Raw genomic sequence first — 15521 nt, 5'->3', positions numbered from 1 at the left:
TAGTAGAGTATTTGAATCATGTAGAAGATCTGGACAAAATATACCAATAATAAAGGAAAATTGGTCCGCTGGTAGGCAGAAGCATTGTGAAGAATAGGTAAGGTGTAGGTCATCTTTGCCCTTTTGTCTTTCGGTTTGTAATTGAACATGTGCACCATTTTGCCATTCTCCCTTCACTAGTTCTTTGGTGAGTGCAGCCATAAACAAGCTCTACATATTCTATGTGCCTTCTTGTCCACAAAGGTTGAACTTCTGAGCTACACAGAAAAACTAGGGTTTAGAATATCGTGCGTTCAATTTGTTCTTTATAGTTTCTATTTTATTGTATCTATATATACAGTACTTCAAAATTTCAAGCCACAGACTGAAGTGAAAAGATACACAGTAATAATTAGATAAAAGGTAAACCTATGCCTGGTATGTGTAATTACAGGTAGTCCTCGACTTACAACAGTTCATTTTGTGACTGTTCAAAGTTACAAAGGCACAGAAAAAACTTGACTTTTGACTGTTTTTCACTTACAACCATTGCAGCATTCCCATGGTCACATGATCAAAACTCAGATGGTTGGCAACTGATTCATATTTATGACGGTTGCAGTGTCCTGAGGTCATGTGATCACCTTTTGCAACCTCCTGACAAGCAAAGTCATTTTGGAATCCAGATTCACTTAAGAACCCTGTTACTAACTTAACAAAGGCAATAATTCACTTAACAACTAAAGCAAGAAAAGCCCCAGCTTCTGAAGGCAAGCTGGTCCACTGCTTAATTGTTCTGTTAGGAAGTTTCTCTGTAATTCCAGGTTGCTTCTCTCCTTGATTAATTTCCATCCATTGTTTCTTGTCTTCTGATGCTTTGGAAAATATGTTGTTCCCCTCTTCTTTGGTAGACCTCAAATACTGGAATACTGCTATCCATATCACCCTTAGTTTTTCTTTTTAGACTTGTGCAACCATTCCTCGTATGTTTTAGTCTCCAGGCCTTTAATCATCTTAGTTGCTCTTCTCTGCACTTTTTCCAAAGTCTCAACATCTTTTTTGTAGTCTGGTGACCAAACCTGGATGCAGCATTTCAAGTGTGGTCCACCTAACCAGTGGTAGGATTCAGCCAGTTTGCACCGGTTCGGTAGAACCGATACCTCACTTTTTGTTGAGTTCGGCAAACCAGTTATGATAAATCTGTGTTTTCCAGAGCACTTGTGGCTTTCATTCAACTTCCTTCCAGGTGGGGGAAAAAATCCCTCCCCAAAAGTCCAAGAGTGACGGAAATCAAATGGAGATGCGGCGCCTTCGATCACGTCAATCAGGTGGAAAATTAGGTGGTACTTCTCAGAGGTAATTTTAGGAATAGACGTTTCATCTCTCTAGTTTCCTGATTGGTGCATACGGGAAAGGGGCGTTGGTGCATACAAGAAAAAGTATCAATATTTCTAAATACTGATACTTTTGTAACATTCTAGTTTTGTACACCTCTCTTATTGTTCTTACAGACTTTTAGCCATGCACTTTGGGATGTATACCCTTCAAATGGTCTGGGAGTAGGAACAGATTTCCAGAAAAAAATTGCAGGCTACAGGAACCATTTGCACTACTCAGGTGACCCTGAGGACACAGATAAACCTCCCAGTGCCTCAACAACTCTCTGAGAGGATGCAAATGACCAGCTGTCTGCAAAGGAATATAAATCTTTCCATTCCCCAGCATCTAGTCAGAGCTGAAGAAGCTTCTCGGATAAGAAGCAAAATGTCTTTAAAGAAAAAACAAGGAAGTCCAGTTGCCTCCTGAAAAAGCACTTTTGGGGTCTGCTGGAGTAAAATATTAATCTGTTCCTATCCAGAAACAACTGCCTCTCTTAAGAATGATTCATCACCTCCCGAACTAATTCACTATCATCAACCAAGAAGCAAAGAGATCCAAGACTAAAAGTGGGTGGCTGATGCTGTGAAGGATCCATTTCCTCAGGACTTATCCTAGATAACCTCATAGGATAGAGCCTCAGCCATCCTACCTGGACCTGCCCAGTTACCATCAAGCTCCAAATAAACCTGAATGAGGGGTCCTTGGTGCTCTCTGAGCTTGCTTGTTTTCTCGCAGATGTTTCATTACCCAAACGAGGTAACATCATCAGTGCTACTTGAGAAAACAAGCAAGCTCCGAGAGCACCAAGGACCCCTCACGTCAAGCCTGAGCTACAAATATTCCCCTTTATTAAATCTGCATAGCTTTGTCTTCCATATATCCAGACAATTCCTCACACGTTATCCCTGACCTCCTCTACCCAGTAGAATCTGGGTCTCTTTAAAAGTATCAATCCTTCATATAGGTTGGGACTATGAAGGTCTATTGTTTTGGTGTTCAGAAAGGTGCGTCATAATTCTGGCTCTCAGCTCTCTTAGTTTGGTTTTTAGTATAGTTCTTGCTACTATTTTAACTGCGTGTTATTTTAATCTTTTAACTATTTTTTACTTGCTTTATAGCTTGTAAGCTGCCCAGAGTCACCTTGTAGAGGAGGTGGGTGGAATAAAGATTGAATAAATAAGTAAGTAAGTAAATAAATAAATAAATAAATTAGTTGAACCATTACTCGATTACTGCAAATGGAGCCAACAGAATTCATGTTATGCACCTTGTGGCAGGTTAGTTCTCCGCAGGGTGTCTGAACAGAAACCGGGGAACTGTGTGAGTCTAGTCCAAGGGTCTGCAAACTTGACTTCCACAAATCTTAAAAGTTGTCAAGGTTGCAGACCCCTGGACTAGGCTGAAGCTGCCATAGCTAAGGATGAAGCAGGCACATAAGCAGGGTGGACAAAAGGCAGGAAAAGATCCCTGAGGAGAAGTAATAAAAGAAGGAGCCAAGTAGTTAAGGAGACAAAGGACAAATGTTTCACCTGAAACAAGATAAACGAAGTTGGGTCTGAGCACATGGGAAACCCCTCCCCAAGTCCCATCAACATCTACTGTACCAGACTTAAGAATCAACGAAGCAAGGACTTTGGGGTATAAAAGGGATCCTGAGTCATCTGAATCCAGCCTACCAGCGTAATTGAGAAGGATGTGGGTAAGTGTGGAGGAGTGTCTGTGTGCACACATGTATGAAATATGTATGTGGTAACCAGTAATGTTTTGCTGTTACTTTCAGTTAACCGGCTCGCTGAAAGATGAAGACCTCCAAGGTCCCTTCCATTATTCCGTTTCTGAACCTGTTGTGCCTCAGTGTCTGGTGGGAAGTGATTTGAGTGTGGTGAGCTTGGCAGTGCATGTAACGGGTCAATCTTTTGTATCTGGAAGAATTTGGAATTAACCTTGTAGATAAACAAGAGCAGAATACATAAGAGCAATCCGTCATATGTGGGTGCCATTTTATTCATCCTAATCTTTGATTATAGGAAAGCCATATTAGTAGGGGAAAAAAATCAGGGGTCTAATAGATTTTCCAACTACCAAATTTTATTTAACAGCAAACCCTTCGTGAGAGGCATTCTAGCCACGCTATGTATCTAATGAAGTAAGCTTCTGTTCATGAAACCGTATATCTTTGAATATGTATGTATGTATGTATGTATGTTTGCGTGTGTGTGTGTGTGTATAAATTTGGCCATCCAAGTCCTGATTCCTAGGACCTCCATAAGAATTCATTATTCTGTTGCAGAAAGACCAACAATGAGGAGGCCAGCTTGATGTCAAATTGGGAAGCTATTCTACATTCAAATGCAATGACTCAGCCCCTTCACATGGCACAGCAGGGATCAAAACAATGTTTATGATAGGTGGAATTCACCCGGAGAAAGAAAGCACAAAGCCATTATAGAGCTTTATAGGCTAAAACCACCATACTGAATTGTAACCAGGGTGATTGGAAAGCCAGTACAGGGCTCAAAGCTCTGATGTTACATACTTGTGGTCAGGGGTAGGCAACCTTGGCTCTTTTATGACTCATGGACTTCAACTCCCAGAATTCCTGAGCCATGGCTGGCTCAGGAATTCTGGGAGTTGAGGTCCATGAGTCATAAAAGAGCCAAGGTTGCCTACCCCTGCTCATGGTGATGAGTGCCAGCAATCAGGCTGCTACATTTTTTTGCTTCTGAATGGTGTTCAGGGCTACGACATCTAACGATACATACCATAATCCAGTGTGAAATAATAAAGGCATGAATCTCTATTGTAATGTGTTTATAAGTTTTTTTTCTGTAAATAACCAAAGGCATAGTAAGTCTATAAGCGGACACTGGTAATGTCTTTAAAGTTTAACACAGCTGCTAAAATAAGGGAATGTTTTCAGAGTTAAGGTGGTCACTAGTATCTCTCAGCAAGCTTATTTAGATTTCAGATTCAACCTTTACTATAAGCACACTTTGTGCACTTAAATAGGAACAAGAAAGTACTGGTTTCTGGGAAAAGGCATAATCTACAAAAAAAAAAATTCATATACAAGTAGTTCTCAATTTACAACTATCCATTTAGTGACTGTTTGAAGTTACAATGGCACTGAAAAAACTTGACCTTTGACCATATTTCAAACTTATGACTGCTGCAGCGTCTTCATGGTAACATGATCAAAATTTGGGCACTTGGCAACTGACATGTATTTATGACAGCTGCACTGTGTGATGACTTCCCCGGGCACTTCCTCAGATACCTCTCCAGATGTCAACTTGGAGGATGAAGCAGTTCCGGACACGACAGGAAGGCTCCAAGCAGCCAGCTGAGAGGGACTTGGCTAAAGCAGAGCTGCAGCAGGACAGGCCTGAGGCTTCAGGTGGGGAAAGCATGCGGCTGCAGCTGGTCAATGATAAGAAAGAGGAGCTGTCTTCTGTACCTGATCCAAGAACACAATAGGGCACAGAAAAGGCAGGAGGAGTGAAGGTCAGCCAGGTCACTCATGAGGAGGCAGCCTTGCACCTCTTGATGGGTTGCACCAGAAGCTGGCTATTTAGCACAGCAGACAAATTGAGACAATGCTGGGAACAACATATTTGTTTCTTTGCTGTGTGTTCTTGCCTTGAGCTTTGGATCACGTCCCTTCAGCTCTTGCCTTTGCCTGTGGAATTGCCTTTGTCTTGGAACTTGCCTCTACCTTAGGAACTTGCCTTTGCCGGGTGGGCTGGATTTGCCAAACTTGCTTAACAACTGCCTTGCTTAACAATAGAAATGTTGGACTTGAGTCCTTCCACAAAATGGTGTCAGATTGCTGTCTGCATTTTAGCGGTGCCAATTTCTGCTTTTAACTTCCGCTTTACAATTTTTCTTTTGGTTTTTCATCCTTGAAAGTGGATTGCAAGTTAATTGCCTGGCTGGGTATTGTTAAGACTGACACCCTCTTGATGGATTACAATTAAGAACTTTTATTGCTTAAAAGGCAAGAGGAAACTTTGATTGACTGCAAGAAGCAGCTAGGCAAAACTTCAGCTTTCACCTTAGTGTGATAGGGACTTCAATTATTTTAGTTACTCTTTGAAAATGTATATAATGCATTAATTTCAAAGAATTCTGTATGTATGTATGTATATGTATGGCACAAAGAAAAAATACCGCAAACTCCATATAGGTGTCAGGAAGGACATCCCAGCTAGTAAAGACTTAGCTCTATCCAGTTGCCCTGACTCTACCCAAATTAAGGGATTAAAGAGTTGTAAAAAGGAGCTTTATAATGTAAGAAGAAATTGCATTATTTGGGAACACTCTGAAATACTTTTGCCTTGAGCATTGCCCAGTGACTGTTTATCTTGTGTATTAAATAACTTCCATAAAAAGACACTGATGCCTATTGGGAATCAAAGAATTTGAAATGAGTGTTATTAGTATTATATACTAAGTACAATTTAAGAATTACCTAGTGATAAGATGGGTGGTCAACACATTTAATAAATAAAAAATAAAATATAAATATTAAATAAAATGTCCCCAAAGAAAAAAAGAAGGCAAAAAGAAAATCAGAGGACTTTAATCTTTGACTTCTTACAAAGAATTTTGAGCAGAAAATGCTCCTGAATTTACAAATAACAAAAGGAGATGATTGTATTAATATGTCAAGAATTGACTAATGAATTGTCTGATAAATTTGATTCAATGGCTAAAAGCCTAAATGAAAAATTGGATCAAAAGTTGGAAAAATTTGCAGTAGTTAAACCAACTGAAAAAGGAGGTTAAAAATATTCATATAAGAGCAGAAAAGTCAGATATGCAAATGGGACCAATCAATTCATTATTAATGGCTTTGAAAGAAAAAGTTTTATTTGAGAATTAGGGGCTTGCCAGAAAGTGTGGAAAAAAGTATTACGAAATAATTATAACATTGTTTACAAAATGGATGAAAGGTAATTTGGGTTTTCCTAGAGAAATTGATAAAATTTATAGAGTAAATTCAACATGTGCAACTAGAAGGCAACTGCCAAGAAATGTTTTGATTCAATTTGTAAGAAAATCTATTAAAGAACAAGTACTGCAGAAATATTATGAATAGAGACTCACAATTGTAGGGAATGAGGTTTCATTCTTCAAAGAAATTACAATTACAATTCTTACAAAATCTTGGCAGACCTCTTACAACAGAAATAACACTCTCTTTCATTGGGATAAACTAGAAGGAGTTTCAAAGCCAAAAGAATGCCAAAAGAAGTTGGATACAAATAGAGAATAGGCCATGTAGATGGGAACATAGTTGGAACATTGGAAAGTTTGTTGTTATAAACAGGATGGACTGTAACTTTTAACGTAAAGGGGGCCAATTCCCCACCAAAAAACCCCACCTTTTCATTATTTGGGGAAAAAAACCTGAATCAAGATATAATATCTTTGCAAGAAAAGGGATGGACAAAAAGTATTTAGACAACAAAACATTGGGTTTGGACTATATTTCTGCCAATCACTAAAAGAAGATTAATATTGTAGTTTTATATATAATTCCTCAATTACAACTACAACTATTACTAGCTGATGACCAAGGCAGATATGTACGGTAATTGTTCAAACTGAACTACAAGGAATAAAATTCATTGTTATTGGTTTATATAACCCATATCAATAAAAGACTAAATTTTTTGAACATTTAATCAAAACAGTTACTTTCCTTTTCTTGCAACATTGGTGCATTCTTGGAAATTGGAATGGGCTAACAACCCCATAATTGGACAGATTTGCTGGTAAAGAGATAAAAGTAATGCAAAGAAAATTACCCCCAATATTTTTTGAGTTGACAGATGCTCTAGGTCTATGGAGATACAAAATTGAACTCACAAAGGACTCTGCCTTTTTCCCCCCAAAAGACAAATCTTTGCCATGATATGGGCTACCAAAAATTTGGCTCATAAGATAATTGAAATGGACATTCTTCCAAAAAAAAATTCAGATCCAGTGACGGTACATTTTAAATTCAGATTGCAATCTTTTAAGTGGAGGTTAAATGAACCCATCTTGCAAAGATCACAACAATGTAAGAATCACAGAGAATGTAAGAAAATACTTCAAGACTATTTTAATATGGGTAAGGGATCCAATTTGACAACAATTTGGGATGCCTATAAAACTGTGATAAGAAGTTATTTTAAATAATATGATACATGGATTAAGAAGAAATCAGCTGAAAAAAATCCAACATGTTTTAGATGAGATTAAAGTGAAGGAAAAAAAGAATTGCAAAAATCATTGGAAGACCAAAACATATTTAATCGATTAAAATTATTCCAACAACAAATTTTGACAGTTTCAGACATGGAAAAGAAATTAAAATATACAAAGCAGAAAATTTTTGAACGCACAAATAAACCAGACAGATGGCTGTACAAATTAACAGACTGAAAAGAAAATAACTAAAATTCATGAAGGAAATAAGACTCACATGGATACTAAAAATATCCAAAGACTGTTTTGGGATTTAATTTATAGGAGAAACAAGAGGTTTCATTGGAAGAAATGGATGACTATGTACAAAACTGAGATTTACCCAAATTATTGGAGGAACATGAATGGTCCAATAACAACCTTTGAAATAACAGAAGCAATTTAAAAATCTAAGATAGGTAAAGCACCGGGACCAGATGATTTATTCAGTGTATTTCATAAAATCTTTGAAGATCAATTATTATTTTCAATGAAATATTTAAAGAATTCTATTTTACAAGGACAGACTATGCCTGATTCATGGAAAGAAGCGTACATAGCTCTGATGATCAAGGAAGGACAGGACTTAATTCTTACCATACATTATAAGCCAACCTTTCTTAATGGCTACAAACTTTTTACATCCATTCTAGCTGAAAAACTAAAAACATTTTACAAGACCAAGAAGATCAATGTGATTTATTGCCTAAAAGACAACTAAAGGACAGTGTGAGAATTGTCTAGTATATAACTGAATATTTACAACAATGCAGTGACAAATAGGCTATAAATACTTTTAGATGCAAAGAAGGCTTCTCAGACATCCTGAGAAACCCATAAGTCCTACTATTACTTTAGTAACTCTGGATGTTCAGTCCAAAGGGGGAATTGGATTGGAACTGGTCCTTTCAGATGTAAATCTGAGAAACCTATAATGGGAGGCCTGATTGGGATGTCAGAATATGCTCTGAAAGATCCATAAAGAGCAGAAAATCATCTAGTATTATATTTCCCCCCCCCCACTTTTAATGAACTTCTATCCTGAAGGTTCTGGATCTCACGTGCTTGTTTGAGATTCAGGATGGGCACACCAAGTTGCATTTTTCTTTGCACTGTAAATAGAATGGAAAACACACCAGAGAAACTATCTTGTACAGCTATGTTCAGTAAATTACACTGCTTCCTTTATTCTCAGCTACTTCTTGCAGTTATTTGAAATGTAGAATGTGGGAACTTGGCCCTAGATTTTCTTGAGACTGTAGAATGTATCCTTACCAGATGTCTCAAATCCATTTGTCCTTGCATATGTAATTCCAAGAATACCATTTTTTTGCAGCTGATTCCCTACTTTGGAAGTGGCACCATTAATTTGAGGGACATTTCCCTTCGGCTCTGGCATCCTCTGCCTTGCCTGTTGGAGATATTGAACACAGATGGAAGCAGCTAGCAAGGATTCTAATTCTGCCATAAGAGCGTTTGTTGAAGCAAATCCTTGACAGCTGATAGCTATTGTTACTCATCAATAACTAGCACCAGAGGCAGATGAAAAAGAGGAAAGTAGAATTGGAAGTAGAATTAGGCAGTAATTTCACTATTTCAGTAATTTCACTCTTCTCCATTGGTGGAAGAGGGGTTTGCAAAGCATTCTTAGGGGCACCATTTCTCAGGGGCACCACTATCAGTCATTAGTATTCTTATCCTCAGAACTCACTTAGGTTTACATGAAATTAAAAAGATGTAAAGGTAAAGGTAAAGGTTCCCCCGCACATGTGTGCTAGTCGTTTCCAACTCTAGGAGCCGGTGCTCATCTCTGTTTCAAAGCTGAAGAGCCAGCACTTGTCCGAGGACGTCTCCGTGGTCATGTGGCCGGCATGACTAGACGCCAAAGGTGCACGGAACACTGTTACCTTCCCACCGTAGTGGTCCCTATTTTTCTACTTGCATTTTTACATGCTTTCGAACTGCTAGGTTGGCAGAAGCTGGGACGAGTAACAGGCGCTCACTCTGCTATGCGGCACTCAGGATTCGACCCGCCAAACTGCCGACCTTCTGATCGACAAGCTCAGCGTCCTAATCCACTGTACAGATGTGCAATTTAGTTTGAAACAAGTATATGTCATTTGAAGTAACCTAAATTGGAATAACAATTGTTTCTTTCTTTATCACATTTGAGCACTGGTTTTCTCCAGACAGTATTTGCATTTGATCTTTACTTGGCGTTAGAGTGCTATTTAGCTATTCTGCCACATTTGCTACATTATTAAGCTGGGCATGTTAACTATCAACTTAACCTACTACTGAGGAGTTTTGAGAAAATAAAGTTGGAAGTTCTTCAAAGTGGATGACATGCAGAGGATGAGAAATAAAATGTTGTATTTGATCAGTATTGCAAAAAGCCTGGAGAGGTTTTTGGGAACAAAGAACTTACAGAGGTTAAAGTTTTTCTCGAATGTGCTCACCTTCTTAAACTAACTTCATGGATTTATTTATTAACTCCCTGCTCACTCTTGGAGTTTCCCATGCCAACAACAGCAGATATTGAAGTCAGCTCTGATGTCAAGAAGTAGAGCACAATAATGTATTTCTCCTCCAAAACTCAATGGGATTCATAATAAAGTAATTATGATGAGCAGATCAAATTGAGCAAGGATTATTAGCCATCAACCAATGAATGCACAATGAATGTACACATGAAAGGACAAAATAATTTATCTTTCCCAAGGTCTAAAAATTTTTGCAACCAGTCTCAAGCTTTAGATGAGATGAGTGGGTAAGTGAGAGAGAGAGATTGATTGGTCCATGGATAGCCCAGAATGTGGACGATGATAAAAATGCACTGCACATGAATCTCTCTCCCCACTTCATCACACCTAGTACCAAGCATCAGCAGGATCTGTGGTTTATTCCTGTGAGAAACATTATATGAATGATATTTCTGTTGTCTGTTAGATTTTGTACATATTTAGATATTCCATAAAGAGCAAGAAAACTAGCTACTAGCTCCCCCCTTAAGACTCTTCCTTCTTGGTATAAAATTTAGCAGAGAAACCAATTCTGTGTCTAAATCCATCATTGCATTCCATTTTCAGAACAGTTTTAAAATTTGTACATCAGGGACAAGAAATCTATGGATTGTAGGATTATCCTTGCCTAACCCATTAAACAAAAATTAAGACAACTATTTTTATCCTCACCTTCTTTTTGGTTTATAAAAAAAAGTCTCCATAAAACCACCAATAGGAAACAATGAAGTTTAGATTCCCCTTCCCCAAATTTCACATATAAAGTTCAAGTGCAATTCAAAATCCAAGTAGTATTTATACTACATACTTTTTCTATCAATAATTCTTCTTTGCAGGTAGTTTCTTCAACAAGATGAACAGGTTTCTTCTTTATGTGGAAGATAAACAAATGCTTCTCTGTGATAAGCTGAAAATAAAGTTGTGTAGCCAAAATATGGACCATCAATTGGATGTACTCTGGAATTCCAAGTTACTTTTCTTTGAAGTGAAAAAAAAATCCCATCAAATACTGGAGATTATAAAACATTATAGTTATTCTTCAATATACAATTTAAGATAAAGATGGGCAAGACATCTTAAAATCAGCAAAAATGTTTCTACAGTCAAACCCAATACAATATTTGACAGGGATGCAAAAGAACCAAAAACAAAATAACCCCCTCCCCCCGAAAAGCGCTAGAAGCTACTTGTATGGTCGTAGAAATCTGGAAACTTTGGATCGCAGTAGCTTTATAAATGATCTTGGAAACATCTCCTTTGATTCTTGTGCTGTGTACTTGAAATAGTTTTGAGGATGTGCCAATACATCAAAAAGGGCTTTAATCAATTTCTTGTCCTGCGGGAGAGAGAAGAAGCAAAAGCACATAATTTTGCAGTGGCCTTCCTGCCCTCCCGTTTGGCCATCCTATCCTGCTTCCCTCCTTGGGTAAGACAGTGATGGCAAACCTTTTAGAGACTGAGTGCCCAAACTGCGACCCAAAACCCACTTATGTATCGCTGGGCGCTGGGTGGGCGTGGCCCATTTGGTGGGTGTGGCCCATTTGGTGGGCGTGGGTGTGGTGGTAACAGCAGACTGGCTGGGATTAAAAAGCTCAATCAACCAATTCCAACTTTGCGAGATCTTTTTTACCCCCTTGAGAAGTTGATTTATTGAACCTTTTTTTCCCCACACAGCAGCGGAGGCCTAAAGCGAAAAGGTTCTATAAAACCCAGCTGAAGGCCTAGGACTGGGGCGAGGGTGTGTGTGCCCACAGAGAGGGTTCTGCGTGCCGCCTGTGGCACGCGTGCCATATGTTCGCCACCATGGGGGGGGGGTAAGATGTCCTTAGAACGGAGTTCCGGTTTTCAGTCTCCCAATTTTAAGAAGCACTCTGCAACCTCTTAAAGAAAAGCCACTAGGAAAGACTAAATATGGAAAGCTTACTTTTAAAATTTCTTGGTGGTTTTCTGAAGCATATAAACGTCCATCACGAACAATGTCTTCTATTAACTGCTGATAGTCCTCTGAAAAGTGAATGGCAAAAGGACCGAGTCAATGATTCTTTTTTTTTTCCTGACAACAACGTCCAGGCAGATTAGCCACACCTTTTGAAGTAATCTTGGATTTGAACATAGGCTCTTTGTTTTTGTTTTTATTTAAATCCTATTTTATTTATTAAATTTATATGCCATCTCTCTCTCTCTCTCTCTCTCTCTCTCTTCTCTCTCTCTCTCTCTCTCTCTCTCTCTCTCTCTCTCTCACACACACCATCTTGGCGTCAAGGTGCAGTCTTTTTAGGACAACTTCTCAGGAACTACAGGATATAGAGATAGAAGAAGAGAAACTGGTAGAAATCCCTTTTTGTTTCTGATCTCAAGAAATCTTGGGATGTTTCTCAAAGATGTCTCCTGGAGGGCTCTCTCTTTCTCTGAATTATTTTTAGATTTTTATCCCATTTTTTTTTAAATCCCAGCTAGGTTTCATGCCTAAGGGAGGCCTAGAGTTCACAGTCTCCTGGTTTCTAGACCAGAGCCTAAAGTAGCCTGATTCTATGAATGCTGACTGGTGGGTTTACACAGGTTTTGACCAACTTGAGGTAAATTTCCTTCATTACTCACAAAAACAAAAACCAGAAACACAACAAACCCCTCTCACCTGCCCCCCAAAAGGGCAGATATAGATATCTCTGTTCTTATTTCAGACCATGAAAAACTGTAGACCAATTGTATAATGGAGGCTCAAAAGAAATTATAGCATATTTTCTTTTTATATTATTTTTTTCAGTGAGAATGTAAAGATGACAGGGAATAGAAGGACGGATGTTGGATGGATAGACTATAGATAGCCAGACACTGTGCACAGATTCTGTACAAAATCAAGTTTATAGATTAAACCTGTTTGACAAAAAAACCCCTTTTCCATTTGTTGTTAATAATAGCTAGTGTTTTATTTATTGAAGTTTAACCCAGCTGAGATTGTCATCAATTGGGATTTGCAAGTCAGCTTCAAATGTTAATTGCAAATTGATATAAAATTAATATTTCGCTTAATCAAATTCTGTTGATGCTGATGTTGTGAGAAGGCAAAAATGAAGAGAGAATTCCAAAAACCTTTTGACTTTGGAGCATGTTGAAGAGGAAAGGAAAATTTTACATTTCTTCTCAATGCTTAAAATGAATAAATATGACTGTATTTAATTCAAAAACATGAGTTAGTACAAAGGCATCTCCTTTCTAAGTAGAAATATGATAGGTCTTTTTTGAGTTTTAAGCATGGTTAAACATTTCATACAAAAATTGGTTTGTAAAAATGTGTGATTGACCTTCATCAGTAAAGCAATAAAAAAGCAAGGGACCCAAATATGCTTTTAGCTATTAAAAAATACTTTCTGGGTATTTAAGTAAAATAATTTGTACATAGTAATGATATATTCCTGTATGGAAAATCGTTACCATTGCTGATTCTAAAAATACTGAAGGAAAAGGAGAGACCAGGAAATTTTATATCCCTCTTTCTCTATTAACATAATTTATTTTGGGGTATTTGTGCATTCACCTACTATATATTAGAACAATACTGGCATAAATATTACCATCGTATGTTACATAGGGGACTTGAAATCCTTTGTCACTGTTGCCTTCATTTGATTTGAAATGAATCCACAACTTCCGTGACCGGGAGGTGAATGCTATGGGTCTCTCATAGGTTTGGCAGGTTTCGTAGGTAGTAATTGATGTAGGTGAAGCTTAAACATAAAAAAATAACATACAGATTTTTGTCAAAATAAATTTTAATTTTCAAGATATGTGAAGTGCTACATTTAGCATTCTCTCTACTCCAGGGGTCTTCAGACTTGGCCCTTTTATGATTTGGGGACTTCAACTCCCAGAATTCCTCAGCTAGGCATGCTGGCTGAGGAATTCTGGGAGTTGAAGTCCACAAGTCATAAAAGGGCCAAGTTTGAAGACCCCTGCTCTAGTCTAAGATTAGCAAGATCTACCTTTCTTTGTAGTCTTTCAGAGAGAAAATTTTCCTAACTATCTTGAGGCCATGTTTTTCTGGGGACTGAACACTGAACCTTCCTTATGTAAAGCTTATATTCTGTCACTGAGTTAAGACTATTATTCCAACTATATCCCACTATCTCACAGCTGATCTAATTAAACTAACTTTCATTGGCAGAAGTTTGGGAATCATTTGTAAGTCTTGTTTGGGTTATACTACTAGTCCAGGGGTAGGCAACCTCGGCTCTTTTATGACTCATGGACTTCAAGTCCCAGAATTCCTGAGTCAGCTGACTCAGGAATTCTGGGACTTGAAGTCCATGAGTCATAAAAGAGCCGAGGTTGCCTACCCCTGTACTAGTCTATGCTCTGAGTAATATTAAATAATTTCATTTAATGTTTGGAGGTAGAAATAAATTGGACAGTAGAAAACAAAAAAAGGTCCGGAAGTGATTACGGTATATACAGGGTGCAATTCTGCAGAAAACATTGTCCTTATCCAACAGCAGCCATTTAGACACTATTGAAAGTGTTACATAGAAAATGTGACAAAACCTTTGTCAAATATTGAATTTAGGGTCAGTTCTCCTTGTAGATATAGTTTCTAAATGATAAAAGCTAAGTCAACACTATGACGTTTTACATAAATAAACATCACGTCTGAGTCAGATAAATTATTCAGTGTGTTTTGAGATGGTTTTCTGGCTTTACTAGGGACAAAGCTTACCACTTTTTCTCATTACTAAAACATCGCCACACTCATCTTCAATCGGGAGAAAGATCTCTGGGACTACAATCAGGATCCGTCTCTTTGGGGGTGGGCTTATATTCCAAGTGCATTCAACATTGGATGGGTAATCTCCTGGATAGTTGGGGGATTCAATGTATCCCGTATAGTCTCCAAGTTCTCCACCACACTGTTGATCTACAGAAAGAGAGAAAGTGGGGAGGGGGGGGAAGGGAAGAGAGATGAACTCAGACTGAGCTGACCTACTCATGTTTTAGTTTTCTGTTTCTACAATAGGGATTCTTTTCATCTACTCATTGGTCTTGTTTTAAGAAATTATGCAACAGTAAATCATTTTGCATATTAAAAATTAATTCATGAATATTATTTTGGATGATTTTTCCTTTGGGGTCTTGATCTAACCATAAATCTGATTGCGCTATGTTCCTTAGGCCTTGATACACATTTATGAATATCTGTCTTTGGCTGTGCTTTGAAATGGGTGGGAGTGGAAATGTCCCTCTTTGCAAGTTCCTAGAAAGACACTGATGCTTCTAAGAAGGATGATCAAGGGCTATATTTATGCTCTCCAAAGCACATGTTTGCTTCCAAATGTGAACTGCAGCCCACCTCTAATCTCTTCTTGTATGTAAAGACAAGAGTCAAATGGTAAAAACTCTTTCATCAATTCA

General features: G+C 38.0%; 1 protein-coding gene across 1 annotated transcript in view; it reads right to left on the bottom strand.

The window, feature by feature from the left end:
• Positions 1 to 8419: 8419 nt before the first annotated feature.
• SCUBE1 (signal peptide, CUB domain and EGF like domain containing 1) overlaps positions 8420 to 15521 on the bottom strand; it is a 226743-nt gene continuing 219641 nt past the window's right edge. Inside the window, exons 19-22 of the mRNA XM_083366376.1 lie at positions 14830 to 15027; positions 13691 to 13843; positions 12043 to 12122; positions 8420 to 11454 (exon numbers count right to left, since the gene is read on the bottom strand). Coding sequence (XP_083222502.1) covers positions 11302 to 11454; positions 12043 to 12122; positions 13691 to 13843; positions 14830 to 15027 — 584 coding nt within the window. The 3' untranslated portion in view covers positions 8420 to 11301. The remainder of the gene's footprint in view (positions 11455 to 12042; positions 12123 to 13690; positions 13844 to 14829; positions 15028 to 15521) is intronic.

Source organism: Vipera ursinii (assembly GCF_947247035.1).
Source record: "Vipera ursinii genome assembly, chromosome: 6".
Lineage (NCBI taxonomy): Eukaryota > Metazoa > Chordata > Lepidosauria > Squamata > Viperidae > Vipera > Vipera ursinii.
This window is presented reverse-complemented; position numbering and strand designations above follow the sequence as displayed.